An 18,145-nucleotide genomic window follows, 5' to 3' on the forward strand; every position below is an offset into this window, starting at 1 on the left:
TGCTGAACCTTTATCACTAGCACTTTCCCAATTTACATTAGACCTCAGTCTGAGCTGGTAAGTAATTTACTTTAAAAAAATTAACCCATACACGACCATGTATAATCTGGAAATTGCAAGAAATGCAATAGCTGTAAAACCCCACCTGCTGCCCACAGAGCTGTATTTCATGTATCATACATGCATGCACACAAACCACATAAGCTGTAAAGACTCCCTCTCAGCAGCAGAATAGCTGCTGCCTGCATAGGCCACTAAGTGCTGCCTGGTTTTCTCCCCAAGGACAGTCTCACAAGTTATTTTCATCTGCGCACTCTCCAGCATCAGCAGTGCCAGAGGCATTTGGGACACACTGGGGACCCCTCAGCACACACAGTGCAAATCCTTTCCCAGCTGATGAAGCAGAGTAGTTACATTTTAGTGACTGTGTTTTCCCATTAAAATCTATCTCTTTTTCCACCACACATTGCTTTATGCTAAGGAAATGCAGATTTGTGGCTGCATTCCTAATTTAAGTAACAATTGAGCATTCCTTTGTTCTTGCAGCATATTTACCCTGTCTGCCCAAACTAGCTGCAGTTCTCTTACCATGAGCCAACAACACACTCTATTGAAGTAGGAAATTCATATGTGCAAGCTTTTACCTGTATTGTATGGGCCAAATGACCTGTATTGAGTGATAAGTGATTATATCGAATGCCAGGCAGAATCCCTGCAGGAGTCTGCCCCAGGCACATCCTAAGGAGAAAACTGCACTGCCTGGTTTTCTGAAAATGAGGGGCTTAGTTATTAGAAAGTTCAGTCCTGTGGGCAAAAGCAGATGCAAAAGCTGTGGACTGCAGATCGATCCTCCTCCTAGGTGACTTATTCTGGACAGGTTAGTTACAGTGCCTCTGATGGGAGGAACATGTGAGTGCTTACACTTAATGTAAGCAATATGGTAGTGTGAGACCTACACATGACAGTTTATGGTTCACAGAAGGTAAAGCAAATGCATTTTATTTGGGCCTTTAGTTGAAATTTTAGCATCTTAGATAAGATTCTGTAGATGATATGGTATCTGAAAACAGATCCCCAGCTGGTATAGTAAGTGCCTCTCCTGCAGCCAGTAGAGCAGTGCAGATGTGCAAAATCTGTACTTTTTCTGAAATAGTCACAGCCTAACTGTTCTTGATGGTGACTTAAAGCACAGACTCTGTTACCTAAGAAAATGGTATTATTTCTGTCACTTCAAACCTCTTACATCTTCCTTCTCAACTGGGTCCTTTGCTTTCAAGTCTGTGCCAGCAAGAGTAAAAGTCTGAGTTCCAAAGCACAACTCTTATTGCCAAAACACTGCACTGCAAATTACATTTGTTTCACATTAATTAAAGGGATTCTTTTTGTACTAGTAACTGGTTTATCATTACCTTAACATTGTTTTAACTAGAAATAACATGGCTGACCTGCTTTTACCTTCAGCTTAATACCATTATTTTAATCAGTATAAAAGCACAGCTGGATTCAGCAGGATTGAGAACAGAGAAATACACAGTGTAGCAAGCAGTAAAATTCCATACGATGTAACCTTTTTATATACACCAGCTCCTGAGCTGAGCAGATAAGCAAACAGGACTACTATAAGATATTTAACTATAATGGAAACAAAAACATTGCTGGGAAAAAAAAACAAAACCCACCTATCTGCCCTAAGGCCTCTCTCAAGTCACCTATCTCAAGACTGATTCTCAACACTAGTTTCTTTGGATAGCCCATGGAAGAGTCATGCACATGATTTAAGACATGGCAAAACAATGTCTTGAGTGGGCAAGAACTGATTTACTTACAGGATGTTTCAACAGGACAAGAGACTGCAAGCACTCCCTTCCTGTTTGTCTACCCCGTAACATTATCAGGAAACTACATGGAAGAGAAATGAGTCAGAAATAGTGACAATTGATAGTACCTGTCTTACAGTGATGCTTGGGTAAGACCAAATCATAAGAGCTGTGGGGATTTTTCTTTTTGTACCAGCTTAAAGTTAAGCAAATCTACCATTTAGAAAACAATTGCTTGTTTAAAAACAAACAAACAAACAAGCAAACAACACCAAGAAAAAAACAAAAAGGAAATCGACAAACAGCAGAATTTATGTACCTTAAATTTTTCTACACATAGAAGTGAGCAAATAAGTAAAAGCAACAGTTTTAATAAAGATTTAGATTCATGCTAAAGCTTCTCATACAAGTTAAACTTTTTATTCTATCTCACTATTTTTGGTAAACTTCTTTCTCGTGTAAAGTTTTAGACAATTACTGAAATATCTTCAATGGCCATAACTGGTATTACACACCTCTTCCCATCACATCTACAACAACACGCAAGTAGTGGTAATCATAAACATTGATATGCTAAACTATTCAGATCATAAACATGCTTATCTGATTACTGTCCAAGTCACAGTCTACAGTAAGTACCTAACTGAACTTGCATTTTAATAAGAAACACTTTTTCCAGTACAAAATATCTGACTTCAGATATTTTTAGCTGTAAATGTCTTACACAAAGCTGTAGTTCTTTGCCAATGTTCACTCAAGAATACGGGAAACAAAATGTAGGGCAATTCTTATAAGCTTAGATAAAAGAAAATGAAAGTCAGTCCTACCGCAGGAGTCCAAATAGCCAGTCTATTGCTCTGAACTACTGCAAACATTCCCAAGGAATATCTGCAGTGTAGCCTGGAAGGAGCCAGTAGATCTGCAGTGTTATTAAATTAGTAGCCACTTTCTCAAATATAGGAAGGGCTGAGACAGCAAGAGCAAAACACTACTCTAATTCCTAAAGCCTCCATGTTTGATGAAGACCCCATATCACAGTTCCTTCATATCCAAAAGGTGCTGGGTCAGAAAATGCAACCAAATGAAAACCCAGGGGATGCTTGATGGTGTAAGTAAGCCACCTTCAGCATCCCTTTTGATCAGGTCAGCTTTGAGCAGGAGTAATAGCCAGCCATGCTCCTGTCAGTCAAGCTTCAGGAGGAAAGATGGCAAACAGTCCTTTGAGATTTTAGTTGCTGATAGTACACGTGATTTCTGAAAACCAAAGACAACTAAAAGGGTCACTAAGGCCCAACCTGTAAATCTTTAAAAGAAGTTTGAGATGTAAGATGCCAGTGTTAAAAAACAGTTCAGACTGCACAGGGGTGTGTCATGTCTGGGCCTAACCTGACAACAGAGAACCAGCCACATGGCTGCACACTGCCCCCCATTCCCTCACAGATGCACTGGGATGGGGAGGACAAAGGCAAACTAGAAGCTCATGGGTCGAGACAAAGGACAAGTAGGTTTCACTCACCAATTACAGTCAGGGAGAAGGGTTTCTTACGGTCCTCCCCTGCTTCCACCCGGCATCCTATGGGAGACAGTCCTTCATGAACCTCTCAGAGATGAGTCCTTCCCACTGTGTGCAGTTCCTCAGGAGCAAGCTGCTCCAGCACAGGCTTCCCACAGAGTCACGGGCTGCTTCAAGAACAGACCCCTGGCTTGGGGTCCTCCAGGGCTGCAGATCCAAGTCCACGGTTGCAGGTCCACATTCACCAGTCTTCGATTCTCCACCCCAGCATTGCTCTCCAGCTCAGCTCTTCCTTTGCTCTCTCTTCTTTCAGGTCTTCTATTAGGTCTTTCATATGTTAATTGCAGAAGTGCATATCTTTCTAATGGCTCTCGGCCTTGGCCACCCAAAGTGGGGGAGCTTTTTGTAACTTCTTACAGGAGCCACCCTTGGGCCCCTCCCCACTACCAAAACCATGCCAGAACCAAACAAGCACAAGGTCACAGCAAGCAGTCATAAAAATTAACTTGCAATATATCAAATCATTAGAAGTGCTTTAAGAATGGAATAAACTGGTAGGTAAGGCAAACAGCCAGAAGGCATTTACGAGTATGAACTCGTAAAGCTTGCAAGAGATAGGTGGGCAGAATTCCTACTCTAGTACTTTGATCCCACACATCTCAGCACCATTCACAGAGAAATAAGGTCTAAAAAGGAACAGGGAGACAGCAGATGGACAGTCATAAGGATGCTTCAGAGCTCTGACTCCTCACTTTCATATACAGGGAGTCTTTTAACACCACAAGCAGAAAGACGCAGCAAATAGGACAAAGCTGCCCATTTTCAAAACTAGCTAAGAACCAGGTACTCCTTAGCCACTTCATTTTACAGTGACTAGAGAAAACAGATCCTATTCTCAGAAGCACCATTCCGGGACTGTGTGGTGCTTGGTGAATGGTGCAAAGCCAGTCACATCCCATGGATTCCTCTGTCGCACCACTGCTTCCAGTCTTTTCTGAAGCAATACTATCCTACCCACATTGAAGATGGTCTCACAGCTTCTAAGTACACATTTATGGAATGTGAACACTTCAGAGCCTGCAAGACAGCGCTGAAATCTATAAGCATCCATTACATGGCAAGAGCTGCATTGCCTGTGTGTGCATAGATGGGTCTGAAGTGTAGCATCAGTGCAGCTGCAAGTCAGCTGAATGGGGAAAAAGAAATTATACACTGTACTATTGTAACTGTCTCTAAATACGTAATTCTTCACTATAAAAGAAAAAATGCCACACTCAGGTCAGGCCTTCTGGTTCAGTGACCTGCCTTAGGGTATTGGACAGCAGCACGTATGTCAAAAAAATGCATACAAGAAACTACAGTTAATAAAAACCCACCTCCGGAGGGAAGCATCTCTGTTGTTTATGCCATCAGTACACAGGCTTGTACCATTATGAACAAAGGCTGGGTTTTTAATCCCCATTTCTTCTATATATTCCTGTCACATTCCAGAAGGCTGGAAACGTAACAGTTCTTTACAGATACCGAAAGGACTAAGTACAGAGAACAAAGCTTCAGGTGTAACAACATAACTTTATTAAAGAAACATGGCATTAAACTTTGGTGAGCAAGGAAAGCATAGCATGAGGTAAATCTTAGAAGGGTCCTAAACCTCAATTAGGAGAAGATCAGAGGAGTGGTGGGTCATTCCTAGGAGGAGGCAGGGAAGAGCATCCAGGAGCAGAGTGTGGTAGACCAATAGTCTGAAAGGGAGGTAGTCCAATAAGGAAAGGACATAATTTTACAATGTGAATTTCTTGCACCACACTGGTTGGCCAATTGTAAAGTTCTGTTGAGTGCCACATTTTCTTGGTGGGCTTAGTTGTCCAGACAGGGATTTCCAGGGGTAAATCCCCCAGAAGTCTCTTTGAGTCTGACCCATATGCACAGCAGAGGAAAGCTTTCTCCCTTCAGCACTTGCACAGACATGGTATACACACCCTCCCAAGCAGGCTCCTCTCAAGTCCCCCAGATTGTTCAAGACAAAGCTTAACATGTGCCATCCGCCACAATTCCTTCTCTCCAACTCTGCCCTTTGTTTTCCTTCTCTTCTCAAGCCTTCTGTTTCCTCCCAGGAGGAGACAAAATGTCTCACAATGTCTTCTTTCAGGGAAAGAGGGGAGCAGTCAGGAGGGTGGGGTGCCATACTCTTGTACATAGCACTGCCCTTCTAGCAGGATTATCCTGTTCCAAGTCAGCCTGACTGAGGCTTTACCATTTAGTTTCCAATACTGCACTACAAGAAACAGGAGGTACCAGGGGGAAGCTGCAGCTCTGCAGCACTACAGCCCGGACCTATGGGTGCAAAACACTTTTACCCCTATTTCTAGGGGAACAAACAAAAAGCTGATGTTGAGGATTGCTGGCAACGCAGTTGTCATGGCAGGGTGAGCTACTGTCACACGCATCACTTGTACACATTTTTCTAAGCAAAGTTTATATTTAGGGAACACAACTCTCTGCTAGAAATGTATATGAGATGGCATTTTATTATTATGCATAATTTGTGTAATTCACAGCTTACTGGTCTGTAGTTTTAGAATGTAGTGGATGTGTACAAAAGCAAAGTTAAAGGACTCAGCATTGACAGTGAAAATAAATCACATTTTAATGTTAGATCACACTATACACTGCATCTCAGTAGACACAGAGGATATAGAATGAATAATAATTATATACTTAGAGCTCAAGGGTCTTCCACCCACATTTTCTGATTTAAATCTGAAGTGTCTGCCTTTAAGCTCAAGTCAAAAACCCACAAAACAACAACAAAAAAGCAGGGGAGGAAGGGGAGAAAGATGCACACAGCTGAAACAGCCATAGGTTTCACACTTGCACATACCACACAGATGTTGCTCTTTTCTTTTAAACTCAACAGCCTTTGCAAATAAATACATATTATCGTGTAGTTTTATATTTCAAGTTACACTTTAGCACTTCTTTAAAAAAACTGGAAAGAAAACCAACAGAACTGAAGTTTACTTCAATATAGTCACTTAGTAGTCCATGACTTTCTTAATTACTAACAGATTCAACATTTCAGTCTCTAAAGGTATTAATCCCAATTGTGTTTATTGGGTAGGAAAGTAATGAAATAATCGGCAAAGAACAGCAAAGACAGCTAAGAAGCTAACAATACAGAATTTTAGTTTGCATTTATTAACGACACGTTTTGCATATTTTTATCACAGCTTTGTTGTTGGGTTTTGGGGGTTTGGTTTGGGTTTTTTTGTAATGGTAAACGAAGTCTAGTAATTTCACAGAAAGTTCATAAAGGAATAATGCAACAGTCTTACAGTACATACTTTAGTGAGGTTTCACCACTCTGCATCTCCAAAGGCTTTTGCAAACACATGGTCTTTACCCTCGAAGGACATCACTCCATCTTTTAAGTAAAACTTCCATTTGTTCTTACTTCGATGTATCTGATAAAAGAAAAAAAATCAATGCCCCCCCTACATATTAGACCAGCAAATACTTTGTTTATAAAACTTTTCTTTTAAAATCCTGATAGCCCGAAACATGTGAAACACTTCCATGAACAAAGCATAAATAATCAATAGAGGCAGTAGGCAAACGTAACTGTGTGAAAGATAAAACGCTGGCAGGAAAACAAGCCAGTAACAGAGCAATTTCATTAGTGTATCAGTACCAAAATATCCTGTACCTTGTAAACAAGTATGCAAACCACTGAAAAGCAGCTGTTTCCTTCTCTCATACACATTGCAAAGCAGTATTGCATGCATGAGGACATCAGAATAGGGCTAAAAGCAAGAAAACATTGCTCAAAGCAAATACTGCCATACAAAATAAGAATTTATATGCTGTTTATTTTTAAAGGCCTGCAAAGCAATCTACACTGCAGAAAGTTATTTGTATTTTTAATACTAGAAGAAAAAAATGTAAACCTTTCTTTAAAAATCCTTGGATTTTAAGCATCAGTCTATTTTCAAGTCCAAAAAGAAAAAAAAAAGGGGGGGGGGGGGGCGGGGTGCTTTGGGATGTGCTTTTCATATAAAACTGTGCCATGGAGGCTACTTTCAATTAACACTGTGGATAATTGCAGAATAGGGCTTAGTTCCTCAGTTCCAAGTGAAGCTTCGTTAACAAGTACAGCTATAGGCATTGAAAACAAACAATATTTCTTTTTAACTATCATAGCAACTTTTGTGCCTACTAGTTTGAATAAAGACTGGGGGGGGGGAGCTAGAGATCAAAAGAAACTGCACAGGCTTTTTGCAGATTGCATTTTTTATAGGTAACAGGGTAATTTCATAGGTAACCGTTTCCATCTACCCTCTACTAGGTATATATGTTTTATTAAAGGAAGCAGGGAAGTTACCAACATCTTCCACAAACTTCTGTAACTGGTAATTTCTAATAACATCTGACCTTAAATTTCCTATAGACATGTCCAATGCTGAACTTCCCAGCAGTTTTAAAAACTTTTCCACTAGTTTTTCAGCTTATTACAGACAAAAGTTGCCCTACATAACAATGCTACCTATGTCATCTGTAACATTAAGCTGAGTTTTGAAGCTTTCAGAACTTTTCAATACATACAGGCACTCTGGCTCAACTTCAGATGCCCTTTCTACGCACATCCCTGTGACTACATTTTCAAAAATGACTAGTTTCAGGAACACTCAATCTGTTACACTTTGCTAAAAACCATTTTCTTAGCAGCTGTTTCTTAAAACACAGAAACCATTAAGGCAGGCCCAGTTGAACATGCACACGCCCCCCCACACACACCTTTTGAAGGTGTGCCAAGGCACATTCTTAAGCAATCTACAGACATATTTGTCCCTATTTGTTTCAAACCAAGATGCACACTTTGATTTGTCAACTTTTAAACTACTCACATATAAGTTTCCAATACCTTACCAGAGTTAGAAGTACCTAATTTGATCTCTTAAGAGTTCAAAATCAGACTGTTTTTTAAACATTAAATTGAAGGAGGACAAAACAGCCCTTAACAATGGTTGTCCTTTCAAAGCACAACAGAATTCTGGAAGTAGTTCAAAGACAACAAATATAAAAGAAAGTACAACATAATCCTCTGTTATTGATTTCAAAAGTCTTATTTCATGGCTGAAAATGCATACATACATCCATGGAGTTGTTGACGTTACTAAAAAATTAAGGAAATGCATACGCTTTAGCAGTTTTACACATCTTCATTTTAGATTTGGTCACCTTTCCTTTTCATTTAATAGGCCACTCTGAACCCATTGATTATCCTTATTTCAGAAAACAGGAGGTACGTCTTCAGACTATTGTCAGCTAAACATGTAATTTAAACACTCAATTATTACAGCATTAGATTTTCTTTAAAAGGCCCTGACAGCAGACCAGACATGGATTTGCTGAAGATATTGTTTAGAATTATTAAGGAAAAAAGATAAAACTATACACTGTACCTTGTCATACTGACAAACTATCACATTGTCGGTGTCAAACAAGTCTGGAATGTCCTGTTCACTGACATCATCATCAGAATTTAAGGGGTCCTAGAGATAAAAATTGTCTTTTTTCAGAATCACACTGAATATACTTCACATTAAACACACCTAGAAGAATAAACGCTATCAGTGCAAAAGTCAAGACCTAGAGGTTATGAAGACCATGTTGCACAAAGCTCTTTTATAAGCTTCCCTACATGTTTACATTCTGAAAAACAAAAACAGCCTTAACAAAAACACAAGACTGCAAACTGACAAAGCTGACCCCAGTAGCTGGAATACTAATCAACTGCTGGTTTTTTGAAGTCCAGGTGCTAGAAGTTGATTCTGTCTTGAATCTCCAAGATACGAAATTGCACATCTTTAAGAAAAGCCTTGTCCTAGGCAAGGCAAGTATTTGTATCACATGGTTCTCTTCTCTGACTCTTTTCTCTGTGGTCCTTCAGAAGAAAATAATCTAGAGTTGTATTTCAATCTTACTTAAATAAAAAGCAGAACTCCAGTGAGGCCAGGGTTCTACTACAGAACTTTAATTCTGGTAATAAAATGTTTTCTATAATGAAGTGGCTTCTCAACATCCTTCATTTGTCCACACTCCTCATAATGCGCACTTCAGTAACTTCTCAGTAGCATCTCCTATCTCAAGGCATACGTAACTTAACTGCGTATTCTCTGCATTAAACTTACCTGGAATTGTTCTGGGTCCAACAATTCAACAGTCAAGACAGATTATAACTACCGTAACATGCTTCACAAAGCTTAAAAGTCAATTACCTCCTCAACTACATCTATTTGGGGCTCTTCATTATCACCACCACTGCTGCTAGACTCCGTGTTTGAAATACTGTCACATTCTTCATCGCCTTCCTCATCCTCCAGAAGTTTTAGATCCTCTGATTCAATAATGCCAATAAATTCATTCTCTTCCCTGTCTTCTGCATGTGGTGTTTCTTCCTTGGGAGGAACATCACCAGTTCCATCTAGCTGAATTATGCCTTCAATATGACTGCAGATATCCTTCTCTGATGGTAAATTAGCTTCCATCTGCTCAGTAGGTTCCATCTGACAGGAGTAAAAGAAACGAGTGACAGCTTGTGAATGAGCGCCATATAACTTTCACTGTTGAGAACAATGCCTGAGATTTTTGTTTAATAAAACAACAAGATTGGGGCACTAAAATGAGTTTCAAGTCCTGTCCAACTTATAAACCCTGAGTACATTTGCAAATCTTACACCTAACCTTAAATGGAATCCATGCCAACTATTCCTCAGCAGTACAGAAAGACATTCTCTGAGACTCTTCTTTAAACATTAGTGTACTCAAATAATTTCTCAATAAAAAGATGATCGAGTTGGCCTTTAGAAGTTATATTGCAAAGAAAACTCCAAAAACAAAATAAAAAACAATACAAAGGAAACAAGCTACTCCCCCAGCTCCAAAAATAGCATTTTTCATTTTTTAAATAAGTTATTATTAACTCATCCCTCTTCCTCAATACAATCAAAATAGTTTGTTTAAATAAGATACAAAAAAGAGAGACAGTATGTATTCCAGCAGTTACTGTTCATAAGAGCACTAGAATTCCTAAACTGAGAGTTCACAGGAGCATAAAAGACCTTTAAGCTTTCAGTCACCTTCAGTTTCTCATTAAATCTTTATTGTAGCATTTAATTCACATCCACTTTCTAATTCAAGAAAATAACACTTTTATCTTGACCTTCCAATCTTATAACAGACAGTCTTCACCATCCTGCCATCAAAGTTCAGATAAGCAATATACCATGCTTTCTATTTACAGTAATTTGTCATTACTGTCATTAAATTTGCATTTAATAGATTTGCCTCAATCACATATAAGCACTACAACTCAAAGTCAGCAAGCCAGCCTGAACTTAAGAGATCTGCAAATAATTGCTGGAGCAAAAATTAGATGAGGTCAGAAAAGTGGCTTGTTAATTAAAATAATTCAGGTTTTCGACACAGCTCTGAATTTTAGTTTTTCCCAAGAAAATACATTTTCTTCTAGCAGATTTTCTCTTATCAAGTTTGACTTTTCATACTCAATATGCATTCTCAATGCAAATTAAATGTTCTTCACAAATTACAAGTTAAAACTAATCCTAGCAGACACTGCAAAAGCCATTTGCTCACAACTGGCCAGTACCCACATGCAGAATCAGCATCAGAGTGATGTGGAAGTTCTCAAAGGGTCATCCACATCTGCTCAGTTGCAAAAATAGAAAACTATTATACCCCAAAATAGTCCATAAGTCTAAGAATACATTCTATCCATTACACTTTGAGCATTTTTTCAATTGACATTCTCTTCCAGTATTTCAGCAATATTTGTAAAAAATTCTTAATGTAAAAATATGCAGCCAACTACTGCTATTCAAAACAAGCTCAAAAATGAACTTTAAATTGTTATAATTTTTATTATTATAACTTAGAGGTGCTACTTTCAGATGTGTTTGATCATATCTCTTATACTTCAACCAGCCACCTCCAACAGAGGTTTTTTTGCCAGCTGAGAAATGAAAGGCCTTACCTTGTCAGAGGGGGCAACACTGTCCTGATTCCTCAGGACAGTGTTATCATCCAGACTTTTGCCCATAATAATCAGGTCAATGATATCATCAGACATCTGCTGCTGTTGCACTGACTCAAGAGTCTCAATGTCTAACTGACCCTCCACATCCAGCAGCACACTGCTCGAGTTGTTTGCCAAGGATTCAAAATGTGAAAACCCTTCAGAGGATTCTGGAGTAAACACAGCTGTGTGAAGATTGCCCTGCTGAGGTTTTTCTGTTGAATCTGCATGCTGATTAGCTGCGAGTTGCTGCTGACTCACAGAAGCCTGGTGGACCAATGCAGTATTAGCAGAGTTCTCTGGGTGTCTTTCTTCCATAACATTTGGTTGATTTTCCATAGTCTGTTGGAGAGCAGTCTCCTGGGGTTGCCATGTTTCAGCAGCTGCCTGGGCAGAAGATGCATTCACCTGGGCAACACTGGCAACATTGGCTTGTAGAACTGAAGGTTGCCTAACAGACTGAAATATCTGTTGAACAGGCTGATGTAGAACACTTGCATCTCCTGAGGTCTGTGTAACCACAACGGGAACATTTACCTTACAAAGGTGCCCTAGAATAAGAAGAGTTAAAAACTGCTTCAGCAGGTTAAGCTACAGGTTCCTCCAGGCCACTGTCCTGTTACCACTAAAAACCAACAGCAAACAAACTACAAGAAACAGGATGTTTACAAAGCAGTACTTTCCCCAAGAACAATTTCAGTCTTTGAAAATTAAATGTTCAGAAGCTTTTTGAGTCAGAGCTTCCAGCCAGACCATCATGTTTAATACATAGTTTTGGGTTTGGATTAGAAAAAGGAAAATCCTGTTTTACATTTATTTCCATCTCATTTAAAAACTAAGGAATGACAAGATGAAACAGTAAACTATTCTTAGTTCATCTTCTCACTGTATGAAAACCACTCCAAATACTAAATTCTTACAGTTATTATTATGACTGTTGGAATCAAGATATGAGAGCTAAGTTCCCGATTTCATTTAGTAATTATTTTCTCCACACACACGCTTATGCACTCGCAGTCACCAATACCAACACATACATCTCAAAACCTTAGGAACTATACCTGAAATAGATACCTAGCAACATTAGTTCCCATCAAAGATGACAGTTGTTTTGAGGAAAGAAAATATCTATGAAATAAGCCTTCCACTCATCACACCCTACGCAGTACAAGAACATTTTGCACAAGCAGTATAGGCAGTTTTATCAGCAAAAGAGTGCAAGTACAAGGTTAATGGATGGTTGGGTATTATTTTAACAAAAAATCAAATTGATTCTGAAGCACCAGAACATCTTTACCTTTTAAAACACAGAATATTGTTCCTCATAAAGGAGGAGATACCCATGCCTGGACTGACAATGGAACATATTTATAAGCAGTTGTAAAACAAAAGAAATGGCATCACTTGACAACCCATGTTAACTTATACTGCAAGTGGACGCAACTGACACACTAACTAATCAACAAAATTACTTCCCCCATGCAGCAATTACAAACTACAAAGGAATAGGAGGTTAACTGGCTCTACCCACCTATACTTTCATATTTATCTACTTTTTTGGGACCATCCTTCAATATTGACAAACAGTCAATGTGTTGTAACCTTTTACATCTTACCAGATGCTGTCTGCAGCGTCACTCCAGCTGGCACATGTACAGGATAAGCGATATTTGAAGGGAGGGCAAGAGTTGCACCCGCTTGCAAAGCACCCTAGATACACAAGACTTTTATTAAGAAACAGTGCATGCTTTATCTCCTAGGGCTCTGTGTCACACATAACATATCCACATGAAACAAGGAGGGCCTTTTTGTGATTCTCTTTACTGAAGAAGAGTTGCTTCAGACTTTTGAGATTTATACAAAGAATATTCTGTACTGAGAGAATAATTACTTGCCCTAAGAGTTTCCAGTTTTCCAGTTATCACATTCTGTTTTTGTTAATAGAACACTTTCTCTACCCCGTCAATGTACACACCATCCAGAAAGGAATTTTTCCACTCAGAGCTACATTTACCTAAGTTAACATGTAACTTGACCTAACACAGACTCCCACACCTAGGCCTATGAAGCCACTCCAAATTCTCTTTTTTCTCCTGGAAAGCAAAGAGTTGGACACAAGGCTCCCTTCCGAACACGCTGCTCCAAGGAAACCCAAATTTTATATCAGGAAACTTACACATTACACAACTTCCCAATGTTTCAGCTTGGTAAACCAGTTAGCTTGGGGCTCAGGAAGCACTCAGTAAGTTCATCAAGCCCTGAAAATTCATACCCCCTCCTCTTGCCAAATAAATTCTGCCATGCCCAGAGTTCAAAACTTGTCAACTCCAAGAACACTTTGTTGGGGATTATTTCTATGCCATGCAAAGAATGCTGCTCCCAGCTTCACTAGTGCTAGCATTTCCCAACCATGCATTATTTTAACATCCAGTAATAATTAAGAAAAAAAAAAAAAAAGGGGAAAAAAAAAAAAATAGAAGGATCCGTAGAGGTGCATTTCCACTGCACTTCCATCCTGTGGGCTAAATAATGTGCAGCTGTATCTTCCAACATGCTTCTGGGTGCACTGCTTACAAAATTCTTCACTGCTCAAACAGAAGCGGCAGAGCTACAGCTCCTTCTGCAGACTCTCTTGTGTGGTTTTCACCAAATTAAAATAAAATAGAATAAAATATATATATAATAAAAAGAAGGGTCAAGAAAAAGTAACTACAGTTTCTTCACCTGTTTATTCCCTCTCAGCAGAACTCCTGCTCCCTTGCCTACTGTACCATACTGGACAGATGAAACTGTCATGAGAAATGCTAAATGCTGTCCTAAAGCATCTATACATGGGAAGTATGTAATACTTGCTTCCCATTAAGAGTATTAAAAACTGACAAGGTTTATTATTTAGAACAATCAAAATTAAAATGTCAGTACACCTACATACCAGGTCTGCTGTCATGAAATGCTGAAAACCTCTGCCAGCTGGGATGACTAAAGAAGCTATAAAAAAAAAAAAAAAAAAAAAAAAAAGCCACTTTACAAACAGTATCTAAGACATAGTTGATCCTTCAGTAATTTACAACAAGCACTGCTGAAACTAAACCAATCTAACTTCATTTCATACTCATTAGATCAACGAACAAGTGAGTACATCTAGGTAAGGCTCTTGAATATATTTATTCCCCTTTAAGTTACTTCAAGCATATGCTGTACTCAGGGGAAAGGTAATGCCCTGAATTTATAAAGCTTATACTTTGCTAAAAGCTGGTCTTGGAGATTTATTTTTTTGTTTGTTTTAAAAATATTTCTGTTTAACTACTTGATCTCTTTAAGTTGCACTGTAAAAATTAAGCATAGCATTTATATTTATTACATCAAACAGGGTGTAATAAAGGCCAAACATGCAATGCTACCACTTTAACATGAATAAAGGCATATATGTAAAATGTACTGGCTTGCAAACTTGAAGAAAATGTGGAAGTCTTTTTCTGCAGCACAAATCCAATGGTCCTAGCAGTAAGAACAGGAGAACAAGATATTAAAAAGCTCTCAATACTGACTTCAGTTGGAGAATGTAAGCCAAAGGGAAAACCTTCCCAGGCTTCAAGAAGCAAACAGCTTAGGTAGCCCCAACTACTATGAAAATCTCTAGTCATAGGACAATTTAAATTCCATTAAAAAAAAAAAATAAAAATACTGGCTTCAACAGATTTTTGCCTTATTACTGCCCTACCAAGAAATAGGAGTAACAAGGTACAGCTCATTAAATATAAAGCCTTCAATAACAAACAAACACAAAAGAATATTCCCTTTAAACACCTGGAATAAATAAAAGATTTGTTTCCAAAACCAGTCCATTCAACTAAAAAAAAAAAAAAAAAAACCACAACCAAAACACAAAACACAAGAAAACCCACAAAGGAAAAAAAAAAAAAAAAGAAAAAAGGAAAAAAAAGCCCACACAAACAAGCAACAAACCCACACCCAAAAAAACCAGATGAAGATTGCCTGCCCAACCTTTAAGAGCACTACAACATAGATTTATCATTAAATCATCTTGTATGTTTTCCGCCCATTCTGAGGAAAGGCCCTAATGGCCTCTCACATTGGCAGGAGCTTCAGCTGAGCATTACGCTCTACCATAACACTACCACAAGTGGTCAGCTGGACATAATTGAGAGGAATAGGTCCTGATGTCAGAGACTGTGTGAAAGTCAAGTACTTCTCCGCAATGGAAATACTGCTTTTAATAAAACAAACTGAAAGACTAAGAAAAAACCTCCCCCAAAACTCCCACTCTTCTGTTTGAGCATGGCATTACATTTCAACAAGTGCAGAACTCTGGATCAAACCCTAGCATGACAGCAGAGCTGCATGGCAAAAACATGTCATATATCCTCAGTGCACAGCATACTACCCATTAAGAAGGGAAGTGAAAGCTTAACCCTAATGGCAAATTTGCAATTGAAGGCATACACTTGTGGACTGCAGACAAGGCTAAAATTCTCTTCACATTTTGCTAACTGAAATAAGCAGCAGATCAAGAGCATGTGGACATAATTTGTTTATCAAAGTTTAATTTGTCCTTTATTGGTCAAATTCTGCTTTCAAATAATTACTGTTCCCCATCATGTTAGGTATATGCTTAAGTATCACCAAAGCAAGATTACTACAGCACCTTCAAGTCTTCAAAAAAGATTCTTGAATCACTGAGCTATCATTAAATTGCATCTGTTGTGTTCAACATCTGACCTGATGAATCCTGTAGAATGCGGTGAAAATTGGGTGGCAACTGCAAGGTAAACTGTGTACCATGGTGGCTATGTCTGAAGAAGCCTTCCGTTGCTTTAGACTGCATCACCTTGGTTTCCCAAAGCTGCAGGAAGATTATTATTAAGGTCAGCAGATACCAGATTTAAAACCAAATCACATCTCAAATGATAATCAGGTATTCCTAGTTTTTCCGAGATTAAACTCAACTGATTCCAGTCAATAACAACCACTACTGAATTTTGATTTCCAGCAGCCAATATTTGCAGGATATTTGTAACTCTCAATTGGGCAAAAGTTTACATGTTTTGGAGGGCAAAGAAACAGACATGTACCTCATCTCATAAAAACAAACAAACAAAACAAACCACAACTTTTATTAATGCAGGGGAACCCAACAAACCTGTTTCAAGTCTTTCAGAACCTTTTCCTCTACACCCTCTTCTGCAAAGAGTTCACACAGACTTTCAATCACATCTTCAATAATGGACTTGTACAGTTTATGCTATATCAAAAAACATATATATTTTCATGTTAAGATGAGTATCAAGTCATTTGAAATTACAGCACAAAGTCTGATTTTGCTGCACAAACTACTATTACAAACTGAACAGTATGAAGAGACTAGTGTAACAAACTCAAGGCTCTGTCAGGTGCAGAGGTCTGCAAGTCCACCAGATCTGCAAGTCCACTCTTCTAAATCTGACATCCCTGGGAACACATATCCCTAGAAAAAAAATGGATTCGAGCCTCAAATTACTGGTTTCTGTGGACTACAGAAATGCTTAAGACAATCCTAGAAACATTACAAAAACAATGGCTGTGCTGCATTTTCATTCTTCACACAGTAATGCTCCAACACTTTATTCTTTCTTTTGCCCCTGGCAGTGATTAAATCCTAACCTTCAGTCAGACCTGGACAGAAGACATACATGAGCTTCAAGATTCATCCATTCAGATACAAATCATTATTATCACAACCACCAGAACAGCCTCCACAAAATGAGAGATGATGCTGAGGTTGTTAAAAAAACTCAGAAGATTCTGGGATATTAATTTACATTTGCTAACTTAACACCAAATTAATATTCTACTGCTGTAAACCTGTTATACACTATTTTACAATAATAACCATACTCGTGTATGATTTATGTGACTTATTATGGGAGATTACGTATCTCCCAAGAATTCTCCCAGCACATTTCAGGATAGTATGAAGACAAGCAGGGGGAAGGAAAAAACCCCAAAACAAACCTCTTGTGCAACTACACTAAAAGATGTTGTCTGGCCTGTATGTCAAGTGCTTTGCCTTCACTGTTAATGCAGAAAAGAAAGTGAATGTCAATCTTTCAACAGGCCTATTCCTCCCCCCAAGACTGCCAAACTACAGTTAAGTATATTTATTATACTGTATCACAACTACACCTAGCAACCTCAAAATTAAAACGCCCCGTGCTTCTGAATCCGGGGACACGGTTACAGCGCAGCAGGCACTGCTGGGCCCTGCTGTGTTCCCTCACACCCAGGCACTGCAGGGCCAGAACCAGGCCATCCACGTGGAGAACCAGCACGAACGCCAGTTCTCCTTGCAGACCGCGGGGCAGCAGGGAGAGAAGGGCCAGCACTCCATGCCAGCAGAGCCAAAGGGAAGCCTTCCCGGGAGGCTCCCCCGGGATCGCGGGGCCCGGGCAGGGAGAGCCAGGAGGGGAGCGAAGGCCGCCCCTCTCTCCCTGCCACCACCAGCTCCTCAGCGCGTCCCTCCCTTCCCTGCCTCCTACCAACCCCTGCCTCCATCCTTTCGCTCACAAAAACGCTTTTTAAACGACCCTTCCCTCAAAACAGCGGCTTTCCAAGGCAGCCCCGAGCTTCTCGCCCAGGGATCCTCCCTGGGGCCTCCCCAGGACGGCACCTCCCCCTGGCCCCGGCCCCATCCCTTCCCCCGCAGAGGAAGGCAGACCCGCC

General features: G+C 39.4%; 1 protein-coding gene across 1 annotated transcript; it reads right to left on the minus strand.

The window, feature by feature from the left end:
• Positions 1 to 6,686: 6,686 nt before the first annotated feature.
• Positions 6,687 to 17,977, minus strand: GTF2A1L (general transcription factor IIA, 1-like). The gene is made up of 9 exons (XM_010004998.1): positions 17,966 to 17,977; positions 16,587 to 16,688; positions 16,166 to 16,289; positions 14,358 to 14,413; positions 13,042 to 13,135; positions 11,384 to 11,976; positions 9,609 to 9,896; positions 8,793 to 8,882; positions 6,687 to 6,794 (listed from the first exon to the last, which is right to left on the minus strand). Exons 1-9 carry the CDS (start codon positions 17,975 to 17,977, stop codon positions 6,687 to 6,689), a joined length of 1,467 nt encoding a protein of 488 aa, XP_010003300.1.
• Positions 17,978 to 18,145: the final 168 nt, after the last annotated feature.

This window comes from Chaetura pelagica, unplaced genomic scaffold, assembly GCF_000747805.2.
Source record: "Chaetura pelagica isolate M959 unplaced genomic scaffold, ChaPel_1.0 scaffold8, whole genome shotgun sequence".
NCBI lineage: Eukaryota > Metazoa > Chordata > Aves > Apodiformes > Apodidae > Chaetura > Chaetura pelagica.

What these genes read in the sequence shown, in the direction of transcription:
- GTF2A1L (XM_010004998.1), bottom strand. An exon ending in GACGCTGCAGACAGCATCTG is followed by an intron (nt 11,977 to 13,041) that starts GTAAGATGTAAA and finishes TTCTTATTCTAG; the next exon opens with GGCACCTTTGTAAGGTAAAT. An exon ending in AAATAGATGTAGTTGAGGAG is followed by an intron (nt 8,883 to 9,608) that starts GTAATTGACTTT and finishes TTTTATCTCTAG; the next exon opens with GACCCCTTAAATTCTGATGA.